The sequence below is a fragment of the Neolamprologus multifasciatus genome, chromosome 20 (genome assembly GCF_963576455.1).
Source record: "Neolamprologus multifasciatus chromosome 20, fNeoMul1.2, whole genome shotgun sequence".
Lineage (NCBI taxonomy): Eukaryota > Metazoa > Chordata > Actinopteri > Cichliformes > Cichlidae > Neolamprologus > Neolamprologus multifasciatus.
In genome coordinates, this window is record NC_140458.1 from 25,400,944 (window position 1) to 25,423,589 (window position 22,646).

General features: G+C 40.6%; 2 protein-coding genes across 3 annotated transcripts; one reads left to right on the forward strand and one right to left on the reverse strand.

The window, feature by feature from the left end:
• Positions 1–429: 429 nt before the first annotated feature.
• On the forward strand, positions 430–14,719 carry LOC146495014 (neuronal acetylcholine receptor subunit alpha-4-like). Of its 2 annotated transcripts, XM_085147325.1 has the most exons (6): positions 431–1,562; positions 4,083–4,234; positions 5,528–5,572; positions 5,660–5,769; positions 7,718–9,149; positions 11,091–14,719. In XM_085147325.1, exons 1-6 carry the CDS (start codon positions 1,511–1,513, stop codon positions 11,214–11,216), a joined length of 1,917 nt encoding a protein of 638 aa, XP_085003451.1. In that variant the 5' UTR covers positions 431–1,510; the 3' UTR covers positions 11,217–14,719. The 2 variants fall into 2 exon arrangements, with proteins under 2 accessions (XP_085003450.1, XP_085003451.1); XM_085147324.1 differs by having other exon boundaries at positions 430–1,562; positions 5,528–5,769.
• A 1,621-nt stretch (positions 14,720–16,340) lies between these two features.
• zgpat (zinc finger, CCCH-type with G patch domain) lies at positions 16,341–22,532 on the reverse strand. The gene is made up of 7 exons (XM_085147326.1): positions 22,337–22,532; positions 21,300–21,958; positions 21,004–21,137; positions 20,746–20,913; positions 20,218–20,340; positions 18,826–19,237; positions 16,341–18,443 (listed from the first exon to the last, which is right to left on the reverse strand). The coding sequence occupies exons 2-7, from the start codon at positions 21,911–21,913 to the stop codon at positions 18,305–18,307; spliced, it is 1,590 nt and encodes a 529-aa protein (XP_085003452.1). The 5' UTR covers positions 21,914–21,958; positions 22,337–22,532; the 3' UTR covers positions 16,341–18,304.
• Positions 22,533–22,646: the final 114 nt, after the last annotated feature.

Consider the following 22,646-nt stretch of genomic DNA (forward strand, 5'->3'; position numbering starts at 1 on the left):
GGAATCTCTTCATCTGTCACGTCACAGTTAGTCATCGCTGGATCAAGAGAACTTCGTCTTTGATTAGAAAAAATCAATGCGTGCTCTGCAGAGGCTCTTCTCTGTGGGCTCACAGAGAAGCATATCTGACAAAGACAACTAAAACAGCAAAATATATCTTTGTTTGCACATCTTTTCTTTCACTCTGTCATATAACACTCAGGAAGAACTGTCAGAAAGTCAAAAGTCAGCTTCTCCTTCACCCATCCTCATGTAATGATGACGCTTGCATTTTTTTAAGGCTCTCCAGTTATTTTCTCATTCTCAGGTGACATTTTGACATTGCTGGAGAAAGATGAAAAAGATATTCAGCAACAGGAAATACACCTCAAGCAAATGTGACTGTCTCAATAGATGGCTAGCCTTGGCATCGAGCTCTGCTGACGTATAAAAGCTGAAAGGAGACTGGGGGGAAGTAAGATGCTATAGAGAAAGAGAAGTCTTCATCTGTGTGTGAGATGTCACATGAAAAATTGACAGCGTGTGAGGGTCAGGGGTGTTTAAAAGAAAAAGGAGAGGGGGAGAAAGGGTGGGTGGGGGGAGTACTCGTGGGAAACAGTGCAGAGGGGAGGTTGAAGAGTATCCAGAGGTCCTGTGACTCACTGGCACTTTTTAACACAGTGGACTTTGACAGGTAGCTGCATATACACTGTAACACAGCTCACATACAAATAACTGGTTAAGTAAACCACACAGCGCTGCTGCTGTATGTACCAGTAATCAAAAAGTCGACATCCACTACCCCATCCTCCTACCAATCCCACCCCACACTCCTTCTCACACTCTCCCTCACACACACACACGCACGCACGCACGCACGCACGCACGCACGCACGCACGCACGCACGCACGCACGCACACACACAAACACACACACACACACAGAGAAAGAGACTGACAAAAAGTTCTGTTTTCAATGAAAAAAGTGAAGAAGAGAGAAAACTGGAACAGGGAGAAAAAGAAATATGTAAGTAGGAGGGAAAGATAGAATACAAAGAGAGAAATGAGGTGTGTGTGAGAGAGAGAGGGGGAGAGAAAGAGAGAGAGGGAGAGATGAGGTGAGGAGGCGGAGAGATGAGAGGCGAGGGAGGGAGTAATGTTGACAGGGAGGGTGGAGAAGAGAAGGATAAGCCAGCCACACTTGGATGAAGGATTCCAGTGGAAGGAGGAGGAGGGACTTTGAAGTGTTGGATAAGAAAAACTACACTATGTGTCTGTGGGTCCTTCATACTGCTATGACTGGACAAAAGAGAATGTGAAAAGATGGAGAGATGGAATCAGGAGGACTGCCGGACCCTGGGTTGACTCAGACTGACGTGACCTCTGCGTCTGGGTGTTTAACCTGATCTGAACCCCTTGACGACCTGCTGTCACGGGGCAGACTTTCCAGGTTTGATCACTTCTGCTATGACTGAAATCCAGCAGAAGTTGGCGGGAGTTCACTGATAGAGTTGGGTACTGCTGGATCACTATGGATTTCTACAAATGTTTGAGCTTACTTTTCTTCACTCTTCCTCCACAAGGTAAATAATTCCCCTGCGCTGTCATTAAAGTTGCATCATCTGTCATTTTATTTTTCAACATAGGGGATGCAAAGGATGTTAATGTGTTTTTCATTTTTGCTGAAGGCAGAAGTATATATTGAAAGGAGGGTTTTTTTAGCTACTAATCATCTCAAATTAGATTTTTTTTCCACTCCTCTTTTTTCTGTTTAAAATATCACGCTGCTCAAGTTTATCAGCATCAACAAAGTTGGCTTACAAAGTAATTTACTGCATGACTCAAAAGAACTGCCTGTATTTGTGCCATTTCAATAGGTTTGCCCTAAATAGCAGGGCAATTCAGAGAATCAAATGGCCTTGCTTTTCTATTTAATATAAGCCTCTCTTCTTACCCCAGTCATCTATATTCAGTCCACCCCAGTCTCATTACTTATTAGACAGGCAATGATTTTTGCTGAGGGCTAATTTGGCACAATGAACAATACAACCATAAAAACACACGACCTTTGGGACAAAAAAAATGTTTTCTGTAGTTTGCTACTGAAGGGTAGAAACTGCCTGTGTTGCTACGCGAGCTTTGTAGCCTGGTAACAAGCTTCATCTGCCTGGTTCAAGTGTAGTATTCACTTGAGTGAAAACTAATTTGCTTCTGATGCAATACTGTCCTATGAGACAGCATTGATCAGATGAGGACAGATTTGGACCCAGTAGCTCTGACACGTCCAAATAACTCATCAGGCTTTGCTGTAACTTCAGAAAACTGTAAAATACAGCAATATAAGAAAAACTTCACGATGATGAGTGAAAGACACTGGCATCATCACAGTCTGCATCAGTCTTATTCATAGTGTATTGGAGAACACACCATGTAGAAGTAAACTCATCTAACAGTTGCCTACTTTTTCCTGCAAAGATTATTGCTCTAATCTGCATTTTTTACCAAAGTCACAACACCCTGTGAGCTCTCCCATATAAACCCATTAGTCCCAAGGCTGATTTGAAATGTACTCGAGCCTCGGTTTAGTTTAATATTGGTCGCATTCAACAGATAATGCTCTAATTTGATGCGATAAAACAAACGTCACCTTTGACGGCCTCTCTCGTCTGAACGTGTAACAGCATTTCAAGGTTGTTGGGTGTCTGGAAATGTCAAACAGATCCAGGTGAAAACAGGAAGACAAGTCATGAAAGGAAAAAGAAACTATATCCATTTAATAAGATATCGATCCCAAGCTTTTAAAAGTAGTGGATGCCAGTTTTCAGTCAACTGAAAGACAGCCCATCAACTTTGATTGAGTGGGTAGGAGGACCCAAGAGGAAGGCCAGCAGCATGGCAACAACACCTGTATCGCTATTTTAAGGATACAAGTAAGGGGCGTTTGGAATAATATAGCCTTAGAAAAGTGGCAGTCACTAATGGAAGCCTATACAAAGGTCCTCTCACGTCCTTTCTATAGGGGTCTGAGCCAAGCAAAAGTGTGTTTGGCGAATATATTAATGTTGTCCAGAAACCATAAGAATCTAGTTTGGAAGGGTCCTCTTTAGGATTATTTTTTTCATGTGATATTTGACAAAACAAATTAAAATGCATCACAATTCATATAGAGTAGGATATAATGTACAGTATAAGGTCCATAGAGAAAGAAAGGCATTGAACTGTGTGGTACTGCGAGAGATGATAAAATATCAGTGAGGCCAGTTAAATCAATCACTGCCTCTGAAAGATTGCAAACACAATGAATTACCTGCACAGATGCAACAAGGTTTATAATGGAAAAGTGCCCAAGTGAATGTGAAAGGAAAGAACCAAAATGCAAAGGACGTCGTCCTGTCGAAGGCACAGGATGATCCCTTTGTCTTTAATTGTCCCCAGACCTCGCCGGGTCCTTCTCAGTGCCGAGGGATCTGATTGAGTTGCTTCATCAGGACGGCTGTTAAAAGGAAGAAAGGGAGAGGGAGAGAGTGGAGGGTGGGTGGAGGAGGGTGGTGAGGGAAACGTCTGGACAGATCGCTCCATCAGCACGTTTGTTCCTTCCTCTTATTCCTTTTATGCAACCCCCCCCCCCCCCACCCCAAACCCTCCATCCTGATTTGTCCCGTCTCTCAGATCCCGTCTCATGTAACCATAGGCCAGCTGTATAATAGAGGTCACCCTACTTTTAGATTACACTTTGTATTCTTTGGTATCGTAGCATCAGCTCAATCCATTATTGATGAATGTATTGTGAATGGAAGCAAATATTTTCAACATTAATAGGATTCATATAAAGTTCTGCCCTGTATTTCATGAATATATGAACAAAAATAGAAACAATTCAAAATTGTTATGAGAATATGCACGAGAGCCCTGCACAAAATCAACTGGTACAAATCACCATGGAGTTAAAAAAAAAAAAAAACATAGGAAAAAATATCCTATGCATTGCAGTTGCAGTTCTAAGTAAAGATCAATTGGTCTCGTTTAAATTACATAAACAGGACGGCACACGATTAATCTCAGCTTCTTGTTTTGTTGAATTTTTTTCTCATTTCTGGCCTCAGTGTGTTTCCAACTTGGACCCCGTGCCCACGCTGAAGAGAGGCTGCTCCAGAATCTGTTTGCAAATTACAATAAGCTCTCCCGACCTGTGAGGAACACTACAGATACAGTACTAGTCCACTTTGGACTATCTATCGCTCAGCTAATTGATGTGGTAAGTAATAGCTGACATCTTTGTTAAGTTTCCATCAACATCTACGACTGGACATTTAAATCTAGCTAACACTGTGCCCTTCAAAAATAACACGATCTGTGTGTTTCTTCTTTGAGGAGAAAAGAAACGACTGCGAGACATTTCGATGTTATGGCTCCATAATGGGACTCTGATCTTTAAATAGCTTTTTTTTAACTACCTGTAATTAAGTTACCATTTATGTAAATATCTAAATACATATATCACTAAAGTTGTAAAGATTTAAAAAAAAAAAAAAAAAAAAAAAAAAAGCTATCCTTGTAATTACAAACATCCTGGCTTGTTGAATGGGCATGAGACATTCATTATTATGAGTGTTATGTTGGGAGGAGATTCTGTCTTATGTGCTGTATATTGGTAATTACTAGCTGAAAGATACACCATGCAAGAGAGATAAATCAGCGGAAATGAAAGCACACCAACAGAAGACAATGCATTATTTTCCCAAATTAAATTCACTTGTCAAGTATGCCAACACAGACAGTAAATATTCAAATCTGTCTCCTGAGCAGCAATCCAGACACAGCTGCTCTAGACAAAAATAACGTCGCTATCCCCTCTCGTCATGTTGGTATCTTTGAATTCCAGACCTCCTGTGGTTTTAAGTGCAAGCTTTTAGTATGCATTTTACACAAATGTCACTGAGATTCTGTTGACTAAGGTAAAAATGGTTATATAATCACCCGACTGCCATGCAGAGCCATTTAAAAGTTACCCAGTGCAAGACTGTGCTGCAGGGGATGACTTTCCAGGTTTATGACACACAATTAGTTGACAGTACTTTCTCCACCTGCCTGCTGGTGAGAGTCAACTTTAGATGAAGTTGTCTTCTCCTGCACAGTGCATTCACTGACTGCTGTGTCTTAGAAGTTTCCAGGGAAGAGCTGGAGAAAGCAGCTTGCCAGCAAAGAAGTGAAAGTGTTTTTTGTTTTGGTTGATTTGTTCTAGAAATGATTCATGAATGTGTGTGTGTGTGTGTGTGTGTGTGTGTGTGTGTGTGTGTGTGTGTGTGTGTGTGTGTGTGTGTGTACTTGTTTAGACGTCTTTGTGAGGACAGAAAACTGTCATACTACTATACTTGTGGGGACTAACACTCACTTATGGGGACAAAATGCCCATCCCCATGAGTTTGGGGGCGGACCATAAAAAAAGAGAGAAAGAAAAAACTCAATTCTATCTCAGTGGTAATAAAGTGCTGATGGACGTTGAATTCATTGTAATCAGAGTAATCCTCTTTTCTGTTTTCCATAAAAGGATGAGAAGAACCAGATGATGACTACAAATGTCTGGGTTAAGCAAGTAAGAAAAGATGATAGAGAAAAGGCATGTGAAATACAATCCAATATAACGCTGCGGTGCATAAATATGATTAATGTTTTGCAACAGGAATGGAACGATTACAAACTCCGCTGGAACCCAGAGGATTATGAAAATGTCACCTCCATACGTATCCCCTCAGAGATTATCTGGAGACCCGACATTGTCCTCTACAACAAGTGAGGAAGGAAACACCTTTTTGTGTTATATGAAATTTAGATTCTTTTCAGGCCCACAGTGTGCTTCCTGTGCATTTTAAATGTCAACATTTCAATGTAAAAATTATCATATGGCAAGTAATGCTCAGATTCTGATGGTTTAATTCCAACAGATGGCATGACTTGAGGGAAAACATGAAGAATCTGCTGTTGTGCCAAACATCTTGTCCTGTGCCAATGTCATAAAGTAATTTAGTTGAAATATATGTGAACAAGGTCACTCCTAATGGATGTGGTTACAAACAAAGCTCAGTATGACAGAAAGTAATATATTTGGCTGGGAATAAGAAGCTGAAATGTAACTGGATGTATTTCAAAGATAAAATGCATCTAGTATGAGCACCTCAAGTAAACCTGGATTAATATTTTTTCCAAAAGTCGGCTAATAGGAAAGAAAATTTCATGAAAGAATTTGCTAAATATCCAACTTTTAAGTTATTAAACAGTGATTGTTGTTTTCATGGTGAAATGACTGAACCTTTGTCACTTATGTCTTTTAATTAGTAAGGCAAAACATGGCGATCTCACTTGTGAAGTGCATTTGTGACACAATATCTCAAAGACTTTTGTAAACAGCATTGATTTAAACAGCAAAAGGTTACATTGTGAATAGCCTGCATGTCCATTCAGAGAAAATAAACATCAAAAGGGTTTTCTGATTACATAGGTTCAAGCTATTTCCTCTGTAGACTTGAGCTGAATGGTTTGGAATGAGCTCTGCACCTTGACGTGTAGATTGCTGGTTCACACGATGAGGGTGGATGTAATAACTGGTATCAGGTGTGTAAAAGCAGAACTGTTGTGTACACAAAGGAGATTTCAGATCTGAGACAAAACTGTATCTTCAAGTTCTGTTTTCCTCTGGCACATGAAGACCTTATTCACGTCTCGAAAATTATATCATGTTAGCACTGAATTGTTCCATAAACGTCTCTAAACAGAAAATCATAAGCTGTGTGGAAAGTGGTAGCTGCTTGCGGATCCAAATGCAATGTGCAGCATAAAGCAAGCATTAAGTGGAGGATTGATGAAAGGGAAACAGTCCAAAATAAGAACGGGAAAATGGAATAATGAGGAATAATTACACCAGGATAGGAAACACTAACAAATACTACAAGACTCAGAGAAACATTAGGGAACACACAGAAATATGGAGCCACTCAACAAAGGACAAGGGAAGACTGAGACAATAAATACAAAAGCTAATGAGGCTAGTGGAAAAAGATGGGGAACACAGCTGGAACAAATCAGGGATAATGAGACACAAGAACTGCAAAAAAAAAAAAAGAAAAAAAGAAAGAAAATGACAAGGAACACCAAAATAAAACAGGAAGTAACTCAATGGAGACAGACTCAAACACAAGTAGGGCATAAAGATATAACAAAAAGGCAACAACAGACTGTGAATGAGCTGAATAATGAACAAACTGGACACCAACAGAATGTTAAAGACATGACATCTTGCCCATTTAGAGATGTATACACATAAACATAAGTGTCATTGACATAGATGAAGACATTTTCACTTTTTATTTGATGACTCAGAATACTTAATCTTTTAAATACATTTTAAATTAGTCTCGACCCCTGAATTTCACTGGGTTAGAAACTGTAAAAACTGATAACACCACTTCTTCAACTTTCTCCTGTATCTATTGAGCAAAAAATCTTAGGTCAAATTCCACTTTTTGTTACTTGAGTTTTCCAATGAAAAAGACTTAGTTATCTCCATGGCAACTGAACATCTACTCTACCTGTGAGCTGCGACTGACCTTGAACATTTTAAAGTAGTGCTTGAAGAAATCACCCAGAATTAAACTTATAAAATTCATTTATTCAAGAGGGGCTAAAATGTAATATAAGTCTGATATATGTGTTTCCACCTTTCTCCCCTGGTCTTCATCTGCAGTGCCGACGGTGACTTTGCAGTTACTCACTTCACAAAGGCGCATCTGTTCTACGATGGCCAGATAAAGTGGATGCCACCAGCCATTTATAAGTCTTCATGCAGCATAGATGTCACGTTTTTCCCTTTTGACCAGCAAAGCTGCAAGATGAAGTTCGGCTCTTGGACCTATGACCGTGCCAAGATCGATCTGATCAGCATGGCCGGCGATGTGGACCAGATGGATTACTGGGAGAGCGGGGAGTGGGTGATTGTCAATGCAGTGGGCAAGTACAATACAAAAAAGTATGAGTGCTGCACAGAGATCTATGCAGACATCACTTACTACTTCATCATCCGGAGGCTTCCATTGTTCTACACTATAAACCTTATTATCCCCTGTCTGCTTATCTCCTGCTTGACTGTGCTGGTGTTCTATTTGCCTTCCCAGTGTGGCGAGAAGATTACCTTGTGCATTTCAGTGCTACTGTCCTTAACAGTGTTCCTCCTGCTGATAACAGAGATAATACCATCTACATCTCTGGTCATACCACTGATTGGTGAATACCTGCTGTTCACTATGGTCTTTGTCACGCTCTCCATCATAATTACCGTCTTTGTGTTGAATGTACACCACCGATCCCCACAAACACATGGCATGCCTCACTGGGTCCGCAGAGTATTCCTGGACTTGGTACCTCAGGTCCTCTTCATGAAGCGTCCGCCAGGCACCGCAAAGCAGCACTGCAAGAAGCTTATTGAGATGATGCACCGTCCAACAACGATATCTGCCACAGGCAACTCTCAGGCCTTCTGGACAGGCCTAGAGACTGGGTTGATACAAATGGCCCAGGCTGAAAATATACTCCCAAGGACACAGTCTGACAGCCCAAGCATCCTCGTCTGCTCACCATCTCCACCCTCTTCCCCTCTTGGGAAGCACAATGAAGAAGATCACCCACTGAAGGCCGACATTTTCAGCCGATCCACATCTGGTCAGTATTCAGTTCTCTCAGAGAAGCAACCCCTACGCAGACACAACTCAGCGGCCTCGTCTTCTTCCCAATTGTCATTGCCCCCAACTTTGCCACTGGGTCCACTTCGCAACCTGTCGAGGGAAGAACCAAGTAGACTGGCCCCAAATGGTCGCTCCCACAGCGTAGAGCAAATGTGTGACCAACAGAAGTCGCTTCCTCAGAAAGCCAGACATCTGTGTCGCTCCAGCAGCGTCCAGTACTGCTGTCTGCATGATGATGGGGTCTCTGGAATAATGGGGCAGTTGAAAAAAACTCCTCCTACAGATCAGCTAGCAGAAACCCTAACAGCAGAGTCCACAAAAGATGCAAGTACCCAACAGGATGCTGTGATTCCAACTATTTCTCCAGCTATGAAACGGGCCATAGAGGGAGTGCAGTACATCGCTGATCATCTCAGGGCAGAAGATGCAGACTTTTCAGTGAGTAGACAGAAACAATCAAGCCTTGGTAATAATGCTTTTAAATGTTCTGTTTTAAACACAAGTGAAATCCTTTCAGAAATTAAATAAGGGCTTTTAGCACAATTTTTGATTTATCTATTGCCAAATCCCAACAGCAGTCACCTCAAGGTGCTTTATATTTTAATGTTAAAACCCTACAATAATTTGAAAAAGAAACCCCAAAACAATCAAATGACCCCCTATGAGCAAGCGCTTGGCAACAGTGGGAAGGAGAAACTCCCTTTTAACAGGAAGAAGCCTCCGGCAGAACCGGGCTCACGGAGCTATCTGCCATGGCAGACAGGACAAAAATCACACTGTGTAATTTTGAGCTACCATTTAGAGACTGAAGTACATGGGAGAATAAAATCCAATATCTGATCTGTCACGATTTGTTCAAATTTAAAATTAGTCAGATCCCAGCAGGAGAAACATGGTACCTCAGTGGGGGACATTTCTAAAAGGTCAGTTTGTTTGTAAAAAAAAACAAAAACAAAACTACCTCGCATCTTTTGCCTGCCAGTCATTTAAGGTGTCAGAGGAACATTAAATAAAAATAGCAGATTCTGACTGGATCTCACAGGGGTGAAATGTACTTCCATGCAAAAAGCCTACATGTATGTTCCCTGTGCTCACTCCCACCAAGCAGTGCTCCTCCCCTTCTTTCTTTTCTCGTGCAAAAGAGGTTGAAAGTAATCCGGAACAAACAAGTAACCCTGTTATTTTGCATGTCAGAGATCCAGCTAAGCTGAACTCAGCCACTGAGTGACAACAAATAAATTGTGTTACAGTTCTCAGATAAATGTGTGCTGCATTGCAGAATAACTGGAAAAATAGTGTGTTTTAAGCAGTGTGGGCTGTCCTTTGTGTTGCTGTTATTTGCTTTTTATCATCTATGTATGCAGAGCTCCACTGCATGCAGCATTGTTCACATATACTTTTTCCTGTCTATGCTGTGTACTAGGAGGAGGCTTTAAAAATGTTATTGACTAGAAAAAGAACAGGGCCAAATCACCCCTGCCAACACGAATATATTTTTAAACTACTGATTCTGCTCACTGTAAATCATACAAAGTATAATAAGACTTTCAATATCATATTTGTTTCTTTTCAAAACATTTGTTGTTGGCATTTACATACATGTTTATATACTGCTCCCATGGCTTTTGCATATGTTGAGGATGCGCATACCCAAAAACTCAGAAGGGATGCAAGAAAGGAAGAGCACATAAAAAAATAATGACAATCAAGTATCAGACCCATAAATGACAAGTCAATCTACCATTACTCATTATTAAAAAGCAAGATAAAAGTGACATGACTGAGTCAGTAATAACAGTAATCAGGATTTTCTGATGATAAAAGAACACTGTCTTATTTAGAAGCTCTTACGGGCAACTCAGTGTGAACAGTCGCACATACAAATGCTTATGCAACCTAATTAAAATTGACCATTAGACAAGTGACTTTTCTTTATTGCTTTCAAACATAACCCTGAAACTGTACTTGGAACAAGTATTACGTGTCAAATGATTTAAAAAATGTAGCATATAGTGATAAAATGCTAATTATAAAGTTTCTGAGAGGGGGAAAATAAGTTTCTGGAGGATATATGTGAGCAAATAATAACCTATTGTATTCACTGACATCAGTCACCGTCGACGCCACAATACGCTTTCGAGCTCTAACCAGAATAGGCCTGTCTTTAAAACAATGGGACCTCCGCAATTTGACCTTGAATTTTTCATAAGAGACACAAGCAAGGATTGACTGACATTTAAGAGATAGCAGACTCATAATGAAAAAATCAGCCATTCGTGAGAAATCAATCAAGGGTGAAAACTGACAGCTGGTAGAAAAGGAAGGTGGTGTGGAGTGAAATTTGAAATGTCCCCCTGTGCTGTTTCCCCTCTCTGCTAGGTCAAGGAGGACTGGAAGTATGTGGCCATGGTCATTGACAGGATATTCCTCTGGATGTTTGTGCTGGTGTGTATACTGGGATCTGTGGGACTCTTTCTTCCTCCTTGGCTGGCTGGAATGATCTAGAATCTCTGCATTAAGGGAAAGAGAACACGGACAGACAGAAGGACGTGTTCCCCCATTCTCTTAACAAAAAAAAAAAAGGTTTACCACATATCTTTTTATTTTCTGTTTTTCAAAGGGAATACTTGTCACATTTCTCACTCTTAGGCCGGGTCATCGGAAGGTTACTCGCTAAAAGACAAGATGAAATATCTATCATCGATTTCAGTGGGCATATAAATTCTTTATGAGGGCAAAAGGCCAACAGCAAAAATATCCTTCCATGTCACTCCGTTCTGACATTGAGCTGTATGGCTCAATCAGATACTCTTGTAAAAACAGTGAAAATTTGACTCTAACCCATGAAGAACTATGGATGATGCCACAGACAGACAAAGACTGTGTAAAGTTGAATATATAGCTAACTTTTAACATTCCTTCAGTAATGTCAGTGTTGCAGTATGTGGACTGTGGAACAGATCAATGTACAGTGCTTTCGCCAAATACAAAAAAATACATATGTTCATAAAACAATTGTTTCTTTGAAACCTAATTGCCAGAATTCTTGGCTGGGTGCATTCAGGTGTCCTGCTTTGTGCAAGAGTCACTCCACAGGTAAGCAAACATGCAACTTTGCAACTTTCTAACTCTAGCACATCTATTCAGCCATTCTCTTTGCTTTTACTGCAGATCGTTGTCATTCTTTCCATCTGTTTTGCATCTTTTGGTTTATAAAGTAGAGCAGAAACTGATATGGATGATGACAATAAATGTGGCGATGCTGGTAATATTATTATTCTACCTTAGCGTTGAAGATTTTGCGATGAATTTGTTACTCATTAGTTCCAACATTTAATTCCAGCGTCCTCTCCGCTTTCATTATGACCTGACTTTTGTCGCTTCCCATAATGGATCTTTTCAGTATCTACAACAGCTATATAAAAAAAAGATAATTAAAATTTATTAATGAGTACACCACTATTCTGTGAAAAACTATTTCATGCACAGAGCAAAGGTTAATTGTACTGCAGTGTTTAAAATAAGTTGGCAGAAGAGGGTTTCACACTTAACTGCATTTAGTTTTATTCATTCGCTGCTTCCACAGGAGGACCTGCTTTTTGGATGTTTTTTTTTAATACGTTACAGAAATTAATCTCACGTGTCCCTCTGTCCTCAAAGAATAGCTAAAGCAGATACTATATTTAGGAGCACTTATAAAATTTGCAAGAAGTAAAGCAATCATTAAATAATTATGGGCCTTAACAGAACTGTACAGCTGACCGGACAGATTTTTTTTGCATTAAATAATTATTTCATTGTTTATTTTAGTTCAAAAGCACATCTCTGTACATTTTGCACACACATTTCTAGTTTAGATGCTTCACTTTAGTTTCAGTTCAAGTCCATGTAGTTCTTTAACACCCTCACACTCTTTGTTGCGTTTATTTTTTGATTTCTTTGCCTTTGTGCCAAATTCACCCTCACCTTTGTCGTGAAATCCTCGTTTAAAATGTTTTGTGCGTGTGTGAGATGTTTTTGAAAGCCTTGTTTGATTTCTTTATGTCACATAAACAGTTATAGGCACATGTCTACTTATATTAATTTCATGTGAAATAAAATAAAGCTAAATGGAAAGCATCTAGATTAGGTATGTGAATCTATGAAAAGGCTTTTTTAATATTTCTATTTTAGAAATTTGAACTGTTGGCCTAAATAACTTAAAGAAGTGGAAATGAAACAAAAACAAAACAAAACTGATGAAATATGAGGAACAGAACAAACGTGTATCACTGAATTGTGTGTGAAAAGAAAAAGTATTCAATTACTCCACTTTAATCCTGTGTTCGTACATCAGCACCCTGCAGCGCCACATGAATAAAACTCCACATCCGATTAGATTTAAAAGCATGTAATGTTACACCTGAATACCCAAAGTAATGACCTCAATTTTGACCTCAACAAACAAACTATTGCATTTCCACTTGCTCAGCAGACGACTAACCACTGATCATTATGTAAATTCACAGACAAGAGAAAACAGCAATTTAGCACAATATGGAAACACTGCACTTTGAACAAGGTGAAATAGCTGCCGTGCTCCCTGTTTATTCGTACGTTTCAGCACAAACTCTGGAGAAAAAAAGGTGGCGATAGCCTGAAATACAAATGAGTACTCGGGCTTTGTTGCAACATCAAAAATGTAGCATATGATAAACATGAGTTTAAATCTTTTGTCTGCATTCAAAGATTTATATATGAACGGATATTAATTTCCATTTATCCCACCAGTTTTCCAAGGATACACAATACCACAGCATATTGTTATTATAATTCTAAAATGAAATGAGCGTGGTCTTTATGAAACCACAAGCTAATTTTCATTAAATGATAAGCCATGCCTTTTCAGCACAGATCTCATGCATAATTTCAGCATTAAATACTCGTAGAAAAGCAAATGGCAAAACTCCATAAAGGTCCTTTGTGTTGGCTTCCTCAAGGAAGCAATGCCAAATGCCATGCAAGTACACAGTGTTATTAATTACAGCTAAATGTCATGTTATTGAATTTACCTTTATGAAAAATTGACCTTCAATGCTAATTTCAATTAAGTGATTGTCTTCTGAGATACATATGCCCCTGCTTGGATAATTAATGTAGACATTTTGATTTCAAAATGTTGGTTATTTCCTGCAAAGAAGATGAACTTAATGATAGCTGCTTCCTTATTAATACTATATATATAATGGGTATGGCATGGTGTGGGGACTGTCCTTAAAAAGTCTGTGAAAATTGGACAAGCAAAGGAAAAGAGAAGAACTGTGAGGCCTAAAAGCTATCGATGAAAGTCCTAGGTAAAATCCAGCAAAGACTAGACACAGGAACCGAGAGATGCATCTGGACGGTTGACTGTACGCTGAAGCCTCAGCAGAAATGGTCTCAGCGGAAGAGTGGCTGTCAAGAAGCCATTCTTAAGCAAGGGAAACAGGGAGAAAAGGCTGAGCTATGCCACATTGCACAAGAACTGAACTGAAAATCAATGACAGCGCAAGGGAATGTAGTGGGGTAAATCCAAAATAGAATTTTTCTGCTTCAAATTGCTGTCAATATGCAGGATGTTAGGAGAGACGCATAACAGTGAGTATCTACAGTCATTTGCATTGTATGGTGGATGCTCTGTCATGGTCAGGGGCTGCATTTCAGCCAGTGGAGTTGGATTTTGTCAAAATTGAATTGGAATTTAGAATGAAGAAAACTGCTGTCAAAAAAACATGCAAAAATCATGGAAATCATCTGATTGGTTTCATTTTTCAATATTACAATCATCCCAAACACACTAGTAGTGTATTAAAAGCATACAGTGGAATAATATCAGCAATAGATTTGGCCTCCCCAGAGATCACACCTTGACATTAATAAAGCAGTGTGGGATTATCTACACAGAGACATCCAAAGAAAAGCCTTGAATGTCCTTCAAGATGCCTGGAGGGCATTCAAGGCTCTTTTCCAGAAGACCGCTAAAAGACATTTAGACAAAGACAGTTTACCTAAGAATTCAGACTGCGTCGGACAGTAAAGGTGGTCATACCAAATATTGTTCTTCAAGCTTATTAAAATTGTACAAACTCTGTTTTTGCCTTGTATATTGTATTTCCATTTGTGTTTGCATGTTTTAGTATTTTGCTGTGTGCCATTTTTTCTAGCAAATATATGTAAAAATGAATAATGTCAGTCAGCTTTGCTTTTACCAGGAAATATATTTTCTGATCTGAAACCAAAATTGAACTCTCTCAGCAGAACTCCAGAAGTTTTATGTCTGGTAAACAGCAGGCTCCTTCAATCACCTCATTCAGCCCCACAGTGAAATATTATCCCTGCAGTGAACACAAAGGTGCTTCTCAGTGACAGGGACAAAGAGACGGGTCAGGACTGAAGGTGGTGTGAATGCATTAAAATCCAGAACAGTCCTAGAAGAACAGAGTCTCCAGAGTCCAGCAACCTGAAACTGGGATGAAGGTTCACCTTTCAACATGACACTGAAATGAAGTCCAAGTGTGGTTTCAGCACAATGCTGCCACTTGAGTGGCCCAACCAAAGACGAGACTTAACGTCAGTATGCCACCTGCAGATGCCAGCTCAAGGATGGTTCCCATCCAGACTGACAGAGTTTAAATGGATGTTTCAGGAGAATGGGACAGAGTCCTCACATCCCATCCAAAGCTAAAATTGATTTAGCAAGAAGACTCAGTTCTGAGACAATATTCCAAATACCTTCGTGTGAGTCATTGATGTGTTATTAAGTGTAAACTGATGGAAAAACATGTCAATTTCATGCATCATACAAAATTGTAAAAAGAAAACTTGTTAACTGTTAATTGGTAATAAGTGTGCATACAAGGTAGATAGCAAGGGCTTCAATGTATAGAACAGAGTGCCGCATATGTGAAGAGTCATGTTTTCATGATTACAGTGTATTTGTGTCAGATGAGAATATTTTGTATTTAAACAGTATGCATTAAGTGCTTTGGGAGTCACTCGTGCTTCTCTGGGAGCATTAAAAGCATCCTAGAGAGATTTTCACAAAGTCACTTTCATCTCAAGTAAAACTCACGATTCGAAAACTAGTATATTGAGCCAAAATCTTCACAAGGGAACAGCATCTGCATCCAAGATTCAATGCCAACTGGCTGCGCCTGTTAGGGAAGCAGTCAGAACATCACTGGCAAACTCAGCCATTAAAGCATTTCTATAATGACTGTAAACCAGAGCAAGAAGAACTCTACCTTTAAAGTAACCTGAATGAATACAATGCAGGTTTCATGGTCATGTTCAGACGTAAAACTTACAAAGATAAAGTCAGACAGATTACCATAAACACTGCGGTCAGACAGTGGCTTTTATATCGAAGCAGTTTTGACTATTTACTTAATACTGGAAGTCCTATTTCATTTCCTCCGTGTTAATGAAACAAATCAGCCTCAAGCTGGAGGGTCAGCTGGAGGTGAGACCACAGGTTGGAGCCCAGCTCTGGGGCTTTAAGATCAGCCAGAGCAGGTGCAGGGGTCTCTAGCCCTTGGCAGGATTTTACTTGCACCTTTTCAAAGCCTATTAGCTCAGGAACACCACTAAGTGTAAAAACTGGAACACTGAGACAGTTAGCATGACTTTAATAATCTATTCTGTCAGTTCAGGCACGAAATAGTTTGCTAGATAACTGAATCAGTTCACAGTTTTCAGCAATATTCATCACAAAGAAAGTGAGACATTTGTATTCATGCGTGAGGTTCACTGTAAGAGACTGAACCAGATATCTGATAATAACCTTATACTTTTATAACATTGGGCTCTTCTTCTTTTTTTAATCTGTAAGATGTGTGCCAATAAACCTGTCTGTGCTAGAATGACATCCACCTGCACCATATGTTTTTATTTCCTACCCTGTATATGACTGTACATAAGAAAATATTTACAATATTTGTGACAGTGATTGTGAAACCTAATGAATAGGGCATAAAAACACACTTTTCTCAGGAGTATTAAACAAAAACATTAGAAAGCTCAGCTGATCTACATGTTCAGAGTAACACTCTTTTAAAAAGTCAAAAGCAAATAAAAATGAGCAGAGTAATGTGTTACCTATATAATATGAACACAAGTAACATACAGTAATAGAAGTAATTTCACCTCACATAATCGTGAGGCTCCGCGAAGTGCAGTTAAAGACTGCCCCAGCAAATTCTTATGGCACGAGTGTCTGTGGGAGTGTGTGGTGCACTCATACACCCAACCATGCAGACAGCACACCCACAGTAGGACACGCAGTGAATCTGCCTCTAGCTGGGCACTAACTGGACCCTCATAAATGGGGTAAAGCGTGAAGCACAGACCCTCAAGGGATCCTATTAAATCAACACACATAGTGCATTTAGCCCATGATCAGCGAATTCAGCGTCACCCCTGCAGTCATCAGCAGTCAAAGTGCTGTCACTCAACAGACCGAGGTGCAAGCGGGGGCTTCCCTCAGGGTACGGAGAGAAGAAGGTTTAGGAGTTCTGCCTCTGTGGCTTTCCCGCCTTCTCCAGTAGACCCCCGTGCACAGGCTTACACTGTATCTCACTGCAGCTGTTACTGCTTTACCGTGGTTGTACAATCTGTCTTCCTTCAGGGACGATATGATTGCTCACCAGTTCATCTAGTTGTCTGTCATGGTCTCCGACTCACACTAAACCTCACTGGACTCATTTGAGATGTTAAATGGAGGTGTTTATAAATTGAAGTAATAGCGTTATTATGCCTCGCCACATCAGTTTTGAAGTCGCTTATAAAAGGACGAAGGCCTGATCTACGGTTGCCCAGCACCACGACTCCAACCTTTTACTTCACGTAGCCACCACCCAACCCCACAGACAATGTGTGTCAGACTTTATGAGCAGGCAGGCTGCTCTCCAAATTCATTATTTAACAGAAAGGTTACGATTGCAACTTCAAAGATGGTGTGTACGAGCCGTAAGAGGCGTGGGCGTAACTTCAAAACTCTGCAAAGGTCTTCCAACTCCTGAGGATGTAATTTTAAAAGTATGAAAGTTCAAATATACGGCACCAACCACTGGAGCGGTGCTCGGCCAGAGCGATCGAAACCTCTGCCAGAGAAGCCTAACAATGGGAGCACATTACAAATTCTGTTACACAGTCCATTCAGTTTACAGTGGAGCTCAGGTGTGCGCGGTTAAGAACAAAGGAAGGCACACAATAGGTTCTCCAAACAAGCTATATATTTTTCTTTTTTCAGTTCGGGTAAAGAAAAATACAGCTAGGAAAACAAAAGTTCATTAAAAATGAAAAATATTTTTGAACATTATTGAGACCTGTGCAGCTGAAAATCAAAAAAACATCAATGCTGAGCGGATAATGCGCCAGCGCTTAAAAATAAATGAAGAGCAGCGGATTCACTCTGCATCAAGAGACGGCGGTGAGAAACGACTGGAAAAAAAACAAGAGTCTTCAAATACAGTGTAGCAAAAAAAAAAAAACCTGACATAAGGTCGGGAGCAAAAGTTCATTTCAGGCTCACGGTGCTTTCCTTTATCCTCCATGTCTTTGAGAGACAACTGAGCTCAGAACTCAGTCATCTTCTTGTGTGTGTCGGCCTTCTTGTTCTCTCTCTGGATGGACAGCTCCTGGGCTTTCTGCTGGACCAACAGCCGGCGGGCTGCTGACAGTTTCTCCTCCAACTGCTTCACTATGGATGGGTCCCTTTGCACACATAAAAATAAATAAATAAAAACCCAGACAGATTAGGAATTGAGACGAGATGATGAGTCAAACTGAATTTAGCTGCGTTGGCCACAGAACCATGTGTCTAACCTCGCAACTTCACACCTTATTTACATTTTCGCGCAACTCCCACAGTCCTTCTTTGTGAACTCACATTAATTGCCACTTTAACTGTCAGGAACATTATAGCAACTCAAGTTCCACATGCTTCATATCTCACAATAGACTGTTGTATTGTGTAAGCAGAGCAATATATGCAATGGTTTCTAATGTGACAGCAGCTGCTGAGGCTCTGTGGAGAAACAATTGGCTAAGGTTGCAGTACAGCTAATGAAGACTGTGCACTGACCCCAGTACTGACCTGCCTGCCTGTCTGCTGAGTGACTCGCTCAGCTTCTGGATCTCCCTCTCGGTCTGGGACACCCTCTCGGCAGCCTGGAACAGCCTCACGTTCAGACTCCTCTTGGTGCTTTTTCCTCCCCGGTAAGCCTCCACTCCGGTTGCCGCTGATGGCGCAACAGCACCCCCCTCGGGAGGATGAGCGGTCTTGCCTCCAAGCTTGTGGTTGAGAAAGTCAAAAACGGTCTGGCCCCCTCTGGTAGCAACCCGAGGCTTTCTGCGCCGCTTTGGGCGGCCTGTTTGTGCGCCATCCTTGGCAGCCTTGCTCTGGGTGCGTCTCTGGGTGAACTCAGCACACTGATCCAGAGACTTTCCTTTGGGCAGTACCACCGCCGTTACTGGCTCCACTCTGCCCTCCTGGAGCTTTCCCAAGCCTGAAAACATAAAAGACAGTGAGTGAAGAAGAACACAGTGTAATGCGCTTCTTACATCTGTATACATAGATTTTTATTAGGATTCACTGTGCAGTGAAAATGCATTTGTATTCATTCTGAATATGTTAACTAAGACACCAGTTAGCCAGTATGTAACTTAATGTTAGTTTAGTAGTTGGAAGAACCAAAAGATACTGGGAACATTTTTGTTTTTTGTCTTTCATTCCTTTAATAATAATTAATCAATGTTATTTAATTAGTTATCTCTATTTTTGGTACTTGCTCTCCCTCTTTTGTATGACAAAAGTAGGAAGAAAATCATGGAAGAGGCTGTTTGTAATATCTAAGCTTTTCCCTAATAAACAACCCACCCCTCCCACACAAACCAAAAAACAAAGTAGGTCTGATTGGAAATCTTCAACTCAAACTTGAAGACCAATCTATGTCTTTTAAATGTGCTATACAAAAACATCTGACTTGACTTGATTTTATTTTGGATAGACATTTGTCTGGTGTGAATATACCACAAACCACTTTAAGTTAATATGAAAACTTGTTTTGTTAACGTGACAAACATACAATCATGTACAGAGCAATGTGAAAATAAAACTGGACAAAGCACAAATTTAAGCATACACATTTGTGTGTCTATTGTTAGATGACACACTTTTGAGCTGTGATGCATTGTATATGATTTTAAAGTGCACCTTACTGCCCTCTCGCGTCTAACTGCTTCACCCAAACACCACTGTCTTACACTAATCACACACCATCACAACCTCTCCTAATCTTGGTGCTACTTTTTCTTGTTTCTGAAAGTGTCTTAAATGTATGTTTTGTCCTATTTTTAAAACTCAAGAATTAAAAATAAAACAAAATGACTGCAAAGAGTTAGGTTAGCTGATTTTTAAACAGCATGCCAGCAGTGGACATTGTGACTTCTGAGCCTCAGCGCTGTGTTGTGCACTGTTTGCACTCACCTTTTCCATATTCGTAGCCCATTTTGAGCATGAGCTTGGATCCAATGCCTCTGGTATGCGCCTCCCAGCCACCAAAATTAGCACTGCTTGATGTTTCAGTGGGTTCCACAGCAGAGTCTATAACTGTTGCACAACAAGTAAAAATCAGAGTAGACACAGTCAGTTTTTTTTTCAAGTCAAGAAAACCCTTCTTCATATTAATAACTGGCCCAATGTGACAGATACATTTTTACTAACATCGTTCTCTATGATGTCCTGACATGAAACTTTTTTTTAACATAAGCTACTTTCAGCTGTTTGTTTGTCAGAAGGAGTTACCACAGTTTTACTGACAAAACCCCAAAGGTGAATCGAGCAGGTGATCGTTCACTTGCCAAGAGAAATCACGACACCATGCAGCCTCTTCATTTTCTTTTTTTAAGTGAGTGCCTCTGAACCCCATTGCCTTTTTTATTGGCAGGCAGACTTAAAGATTATATTTTCTGATGTTGTGGCTGATTTGTTTTTTCTTACAAAATGTAAACACACCTTTTGCATATCCCATAGCATCATCTCCATCACCGATGTCATCTGAGTCGGACTCTGATGAGAGCGGGTCATCTTCCCTTAAAGGTGGGATAACGCCGTCGGCCTCGACCACGGCATCTTTCAGCAGCAGCGAGTCAAACTTTACAGTGTAGAAACCGCTGTCAATTTCTAAAGTGAGAGGAAGGCTTTGAGTTATTTCTTTATACTTCTTCATACTTTTTTTGTGCTTACATTACAACCACTCTGTGAACAGAATACCTTTTATTTTGCCTGGGTGCCAGATACCGTCCTCATGACGAGCCAAGCAAGATGAACCTTCTTCCAGATTACTGAGATCAGAGTCTAGGAACTCTCTGAGCTCCGACACATAGACCACCTCACCGTGAGAAAACCTTTGATAGTGAAAAAACACCAAATATAACTCTCTGTGTGTACAGATCTGAGATCCAAGTAGATGATACAATAATCTTGTAAGGGACTGAACTGACAGAAGCCCCGAATTTACATCACGCTGTCGGTAATTTATGGTCACCTCAGTGAAAGTGATAATTTACCTGCAGTTATCCTGAAAGCGACATTTATCCTCCAAGTAGAACGGGCAGGGTTTCATAGACTTCTGGGTGGGGTAGATGTAGAGCACTCGCACTTGTGCCTCATCTCCATCTGGCGGTTCTGCCCCCACTACCATGGCATTGTGATACTCCAATGTTCCCCATGTTGTCCGATAGGGGGCTCTTACTTTGGTACCACTTAGTGCATCTTCTTCTTCCTTGTCCTCTTCTTCTTCTTCCTCTTCCTCTTCATAATCCACCTCCCCCCCGCCCCCCTCCTTAGTCCTCTCTTTGGAATCTGAGCTATTACCCGAAGACTCCCCAAGTTCAGAGTAGAAAGCAGCAAACTCAGCATCAAGTCCACCGTTTGCATCAGTAGCTGCTTCTGATGCATTCACTTGCAGTCCGCTACTTTCCTCGAGGCTTGCAAGCAGCTGACTTTTTCTGACAGACACCAGGCTGGCCTCAGTGAGCTCTATCAGCTGACAGAGATCTTCTTTCAGTTTGAGCAGGTCTGAGTGCTGGGTGGGGTCCAGGCCGGCAGACAGGGCTGTCTCCACCTGCTGCAACTGGGCACCATAGGCAGCGATGGCTGCCTCAAGGGGTTCTTCATCCATGCTGTCCCTAGGTACGAGCCAGGGCAGGAACCGGCAGCTTATCCCCTTGCGAAAAAAAAACAAGATGCAAAAGATAAAAGGGGAATCTAGATATAAGAAGAAAGATCATTTCGAAAGTCACACTTTATAGGCCACCTATTTATAGCAAGAGAAGAAATTTCCAGATATTTGAGTGACAACAGGACAAAGAGGAAGCATAGCTTCGTGAATGTTGGTAAAGGTCTGAGGTAGACAACAGAACCACATCTAAAAGATGTGATTTCATTGTAATAAGAGCATCGACTGTGTGTTTTGGTGTGTTACAAGGTACCCTAACATTTGTCAAAGGATTTAACGTAGCAAAATAATCATGTCTGTAACATCATCACAGACTGTTTTAGCTGTTAGCCGTCTTTAAGCTAACTTTTACAACACTTGTATTACCTTTGTAATTAGGGTAGCTGTCTCATGTCCACCACAGCGACAGAAAATGACAGCCCCAACAAAATCTTCTGTATTCAAAATATGTTTAGTTCAAATAACTAAATACAGATACTAGAATTGTGCAGCACCGGCAAACATATGCCTATATGTATGAGTCTGACGTCCGATCGGTAGTCAAGCTCGCTTAAATGAACGGACTTCCTTTGGGAATACTCTACTTTCAAAATAAAGCTAACATCGTTAAGCGTCAAACCGTTTCGAGAGCTAAAAATTGTCAGAACAAGCTTAAAAATGGGAATTTCTCTGTAGC